We start from the raw sequence: 5,710 nt of genomic DNA, 5'->3' as shown, positions 1-5,710 counted from the left end.
CATGCTCTAGATATCACCCCTCCATGTTTCTGCACTGACTGGGTGAGCACGAGTGGGATGCAGTTGTGTGACCCTGGCCTCTGTTCATCCCTGAGATTAACTGCAGTCCTCCCACCTAGCTCCTTTGTTCCCATTGTACACAGTGGAGGGCAGCACAGGGCTGGGCCAGCCTTCTTTCCAATGTCAGGAATAGGTGGGCACAGACCCAAGGTCCTCCTTGCCATACATTCTCCTGGGCTGGTAGCCCAGCCAACACCCCACCCCAGGGCATTTAGGAAACAAAGTGCTTCAACTGCAATCAATGATTGTGTCCTTGTGTTAATAAGAGAAGGCTTGTCCCTCCAAAGTCTGATAATCCCTCCAGAGTCCATCATCAACTTGCTCATAGGAAGTAGCCCAGGAAAGAAATTCATTGACGTTGGAAGAAACTTTGTATATGGGACCCTGGGCTTGAACCCTGGGTACTGTCATTGAGTTTCTTTTGCTCAAGGCTAATGTTCTAGCACTGGAACCACAGGTCCACTTTTGGCTTTTCTGGTAGTTTATTGGTGATCAGAGTTCCATGGACTTTCTTGCCCAGCCTGGCTTTGAACCACAAACCTAAGATCTCCTGTGTCCTGAGTAGCTAGAGTTACAGACATGAGCCAAAGAAATGAATACTCAGCTGTCACAACAGGAAGCTGTCAGGGGTCATCTTGGATCCATCAGTGGACCTGGTCACGATGGGTCTTTGTGAAATATTAGGGTCAGGGGACTCATACTTTACACTAGAGGGTGGAGTTGGCAGAAACTGAGTTTTTGTTTAAGTGTGTAGTGAACATTTTTGCAGTGGGTTTTTTTCTCCTCAAACAGGGTCTTCATATGTAGCCTAGTATGGCCTTCAACTCAAGATCCTTCTTACTTCAGCCTCCAAAATGCTGGGATGACAGGTAAGTCATACCACACGAATCTAATTATGCAAATATTACATTTTGTCATTTTGTGCTTTCATTTTCTTCATTTATCAAACAAGTCTTAGAATACGGTAATAATGGCTTCCCTATAGAGTTGGAAATAAACAGAAGTCTAGTCACTGGGAGGTCTGATCTCTTATAAAACAGTCATGTTCAATCTCAGGAAGGGCAAAGTGAGAGAATTTAATAAGACTGAGAAGTTTCTACAGAGAGGATTCTGCCATGAGAGGTGACCAGTTACTTCTCACTCCCAAACCAAATACAGGAAAATGCCTTTCGAGGGAGGAAGTGGCTCAACCAGGCTATCAACTTTGGGGAAGACACTGCTTTGTGGGAACTCGCATCTGAGTCCCAAGCACAGGACTCTTGAGACTCAGGTCAGTACTTCACCCTAACCCCCACACAAAACAGAATCAGAAATAAGTTAATGGCTTTTATTATCATTCACTAACTTCCATAGAAAAAGGACCAATAGGTAAGTGTTGAATGAAAAACATAACCAGGTATGCACAGATCACTATCTACACCCATAGGTCTGAGGGCCCCTGCTGGGGGTCGAGTAACGCCATGTCTAACTTTGGGCTATATCATCGGTATTGTGAATAACTTTCTGCTGAGAGGCAAGGGGCAGGAGACAAGGCAAAGCGCAAGACTTGATTACCGTTGGTTACAAATGTGTTATGGCTTTATCACTCTCTGCTGAGACCTAGAGTGAGGGTATATTAGCTAGAGGGACTTCCTCAAGAGGAGTGAGTGAGGGGTTAGAATTCCTGCCTTGATGAACCTGCCTGAAGCGTCTGTTTGTCCTGGGGAAGGAGGGCTGGGTGCGGGCAGTCAGTGGACCCTCTCTTTGCTTGGCCTGGTCGGGGCATGTTCTCCCTGCTGATGGAGCGGACCGGGGACAAAGACCCTGACAGGCCCCCCATCAGGCACAGCAGCTGCACTTCTCAGCTGCTCCTTTGCAGACACAGCCCTGGGCACACTTGGCACAGCCCACGGGGCAGCAGGAACAGCAGCCTGGAGAAGGAAGGGGACAGTGAGGCAGAGCAGAAGACCCGGCCCCTCCCCACCCAGCACAGCCTGCATAGACACCGCAGAATTTAAATCCCCTTAACTAGGTTAAGATGTGGCTCCCTTCTAAGACAATGAGGGCTCCCCATGGGGTCATTTCCAACTGCGGAAAGGCTGCCCACACCTTGAGAGCCTGGACAGGGCAGGAGGGTCTCCAGGGGCAAAGCACACCCCGTTCCCCCCCCACACACAGCCCTGCCCACATCAGCACAACCCCCAGCTCTGCAGACACAACTGCAACTCACTCTTCTTGCAGGAGGTGCATCTGCACTCTTTGCACTTGCAGGAGCCAGCGCAGGTGCAGGAGCCGCCTGGGAGGAGGAGACACAGACAGCAGTGAGCACGGAGGGCAGACCAGAGCAACCAGTCAACCTGCAACCAGCTCGGTCCGGCCGCCCCACTTGCTACTTCTTCCTAAAGACTCAAGCTGAGCCCCACTGCCTCCCTTACGGGTGACCAGGCCCTTGGAGGCTGGGGAGGGCCGAGCCACCGGCCTCACTCTCTGTCCAGAAATTCGGACTCTGAGCCGGGCCCCGACGACCTCGCAGCCCGCACTCCTGCTCTCTGGGGCGGCCACGAGCCTGGGTTCCCTGTCTGCCGTCGGGGGGCCAACCCAGAGGCGGGGGCTCGGAAGGGAAGGGAGAGGCGTTCCCGGGAACCGCCCCTGCCGGCCTCGCAGCCCGGGGCAGCGGCGCAGCGGGCGGGCGGCTCTTACCCGCGGCGCAGGTGCAGTTGGGGTCCATGCTGAGCTCGGGGAGGCCGGAGACGCAGAGGCGAGGACGAGTGGTGGACGGCGGGAAGGCGCGGTGTGGCCGGGCGCGCGGCCCGCGTGTTTATAGTCCGAGTTCGGCCCGTGCGCAGAGGTCTGCGCCCGGCCCCCGCCTCTCCGCCCGGCCCCCGCCTCTCCGCCCGGCCCCCGGCTCTCCGCCCGGCCCCCGGCTCTCCGCCCGGCCCACACTGCGGGCCAGGAGCAGAACTTCCCGAGGGCGGGGCCGCGCTCCGGTCCTCCTGCCGCAGATCTCATCCGGGCTCCCCCCCCCAACCTCACCGCGCGTTTCCTGTACCCCCAAGCTTTCGGATCACCCGGCTCACAGTCCTTCCAGAAATGCAGTCGTGCATTTGCTGCACTTACTCTCGGCGAGCGGAAACTGCCGAGAGTAAGTGGCGTCCCTGCACGTCGGGAAGGGCAGCATGAGGTCAAGGCCGCCTGCACCTGGCTTCCCGGGCATTGGCCACAGCTCTCCCCGGATCCGTTCCTGGCCCTGTTTTCCATACACGCAGCACCTGAGTGCACACCTGTGGCCCAGCTGGGCACACTGCTCTCGTCGCCTCTCCGCCTGGCACCGGCAGGAGGTGATGATGGCACACACCGTGAGGCCGAAGAAACCATGGGTTGGTCCTGGGCATGCTGCTGATTGGAAGTAACCCAGGGTCGGAGTCATAAAGTCATAAATTCATCTAGGCTTTAGATGTCTCTCGGTAGTTTTTGTTTGTGGTTTGTTTCGTTTGGTGCCCGGCCCTGGGACTTGATTTCAGGGTCAAGTCGCCGCCCCTGAGCTTTTTTTGGTCAAAGCTGGTGGTCGACCACTTGAACCACAGCTCCACTTCTTGAGTTTTGGGCGGTTCACTGGAGAAAAGAGTCTCACAGGCTTTCCTTTCCAGGCTGGCTTCGAACCGCAATCCTCAGATCAGCTCCCCTGAGCCCCTGGCACCCGGCTGCTTTTTTTAAGAAGTGGCCTATGGCGCTGTTTTGTCTCAGTGTATGGAGCCCGGGCAGCTACTGGGGAAGAGAGGCGACACAACCCGGAGCCGGAGCCACCCACACTCCGAGCACAGAGAACGAGAGCCCGGGAGGGGACGGGGCCGGAGCGGGGGTGCGCAGTCCTAGGCACACGACTCCCGTGAGCTGGAGCTCCGGCAAAGCGAGGGACACCGGGCTGCCGCATGGGGGTTGAGCGAATGGAAGGAAAGCTCCGAAGTGGGGATGATCTGCAAAGACGCGGGAACTAGAAAGGGGGTGCGGGGACCCGGAGGAGAGACGCCCGCCCCGCCCTCCCTCTTGGTGCTCCTCCCCATCCAGCCCTTAGGGAAGTTCTGCACGTGGCTCGCCAGCTGCTCACGGCTCCCACGGAAACCTGGGCCGGGCAGAGAGCCGGGGGCCGGGCGGAGAGCCGGGGGCCGGGCGCAGACCTCTGCGCACGGGCCGAACTCGGACTATAAACACGCGGGCCGCGCGCCCGGCCACACCGCGCCTTCCCGCCGTCCACCACTCGTCCTCGCCTCTGCGTCTCCGGCCTCCCCGAGCTCAGCATGGACCCCAACTGCACCTGCGCCGCGGGTAAGAGCCGCCCGCCCGCTGCGCCGCTGCCCCGGGCTGCGAGGCCGGCAGGGGCGGTTCCCGGGAACGCCTCTCCCTTCCCTTCCGAGCCCCCGCCTCTGGGTTGGCCCCCCGACGGCAGACAGGGAACCCAGGCTCGTGGCCGCCCAGAGAGCAGGAGTGCGGGCTGCGAGGCCGTCGGGGCCCGGCTCAGAGTCCGAATTTCTGGACAGAGAGTGAGGCCGGTGGCTCGGCCCTCCCTAGCCTCCAAGGGCCTGGTCACCCGTAAGGGAGGCAGTGGGGCTCAGCTTGAGTCTTTAGGAAGAAGTAGCAAGTGGGGCGGCTGGGCCGAGCTGGTTGCAGGTTGACTGGTTGCTCTGGTCTGCCCTCCATGCTCACTGCTGTCTGTGTCTCCTCCTCCCAGGCGGCTCCTGCACCTGCGCTGGCTCCTGCAAGTGCAAAGAGTGCAGATGCACCTCCTGCAAGAAGAGTGAGTTGCAGTTGTGTCTGCAGAGCTGGGGGTTGTGCTGATGTGGGCAGGGCTGTGTGTGTGGGGGGGGGGGGGACGGGGTGTGCTTTGCCCCTGGAGACCCTCCTGCCCTGTCCAGGCTCTCAAGGTGTGGGCAGCCTTTCCACAGTTGGAAATGACCCCATGGGGAGCCCTCATTGTCTTAGAAGGGAGCCACATCTTAACCTAGTTAAGGGGATTTAAATTCTGCAGTGTCTAGGCAGGCTGTGCTGGGTGGGGAGGGGCTGGGTCTTCTGCTCTGCCTCACTGTCCCCTTCCTTCTCCAGGCTGCTGTTCCTGCTGCCCCGTGGGCTGTGCCAAGTGTGCCCAGGGCTGTGTCTGCAAAGGAGCAGCTGAGAAGTGCAGCTGCTGTGCCTGATGGGGGGATGCCTAGCCCCCCATGTGTAAATAGCATTTTCTGTGTCCCATGTCCAGATTTTCACTTAACCCTGACCTGTTTCTCACTGCCCTTGTTCTGTGAAGTTAACACAGGGTAATAAATACCGTTGACTTGATTCTGCCTGTTTTTTTTTTTTTCCCTGCCCCTTAGTAATAGGGGTTTGACTGGGGGCCCACTCTAGGAGTCCAGGAACCAAGGGTAGAGATAGAGGTTAATACTCTAAACCAAAGCAGTGACCTCACTGCTGCTGTAAACTGAGTCGTGGGGTGAAATCATTTTGAGGTGGGGAAGCATACTCGGGCCTCCCCAGATGCTAATGAAACTGCCCTTCTGAGTGTGTACTAAAGGGGAAGACTAACTCTTGCTGCCGGGGGAGGGTCTGCTCTTGTGGTGCACTCAGTCTGCCCATGGTCTGCTGGTGGCACACAATGGTTGGGTAGATGAAGTGGCTGGGTTGGGCC

The 5,710-nt window shown here is 57.7% G+C and overlaps 2 protein-coding genes across 2 annotated transcripts; one reads left to right on the top strand and one right to left on the bottom strand.

The window, feature by feature from the left end:
* Positions 1-1,547: 1,547 nt before the first annotated feature.
* On the bottom strand, positions 1,548-2,904 carry LOC150047095 (metallothionein-2). The gene is made up of 3 exons (XM_090357613.1): positions 2,740-2,904; positions 2,270-2,335; positions 1,548-1,970 (listed from the first exon to the last, which is right to left on the bottom strand). Exons 1-3 carry the CDS (start codon positions 2,765-2,767, stop codon positions 1,879-1,881), a joined length of 186 nt encoding a protein of 61 aa, XP_090213739.1. The 5' UTR covers positions 2,768-2,904; the 3' UTR covers positions 1,548-1,878.
* A 1,301-nt stretch (positions 2,905-4,205) lies between these two features.
* LOC150047094 (metallothionein-2) lies at positions 4,206-5,364 on the top strand. Its single transcript, XM_090357033.1, has 3 exons — positions 4,206-4,362; positions 4,766-4,831; positions 5,137-5,364. Exons 1-3 carry the CDS (start codon positions 4,335-4,337, stop codon positions 5,226-5,228), a joined length of 186 nt encoding a protein of 61 aa, XP_090213159.1. The 5' UTR covers positions 4,206-4,334; the 3' UTR covers positions 5,229-5,364.
* The last annotated feature ends 346 nt before the right edge of the window (positions 5,365-5,710 follow it).

Source organism: Megascapheus bottae, chromosome 24 (assembly GCF_031878675.1).
Source record: "Megascapheus bottae isolate mThoBot1 chromosome 24, mThoBot2.hap1, whole genome shotgun sequence".
NCBI classification, from domain to species: Eukaryota; Metazoa; Chordata; class Mammalia; order Rodentia; family Geomyidae; genus Megascapheus; species Megascapheus bottae.
The sequence above is the reverse complement of the archived record's forward strand: the minus strand, read 5'-3'. Positions and strand labels throughout refer to the sequence as shown.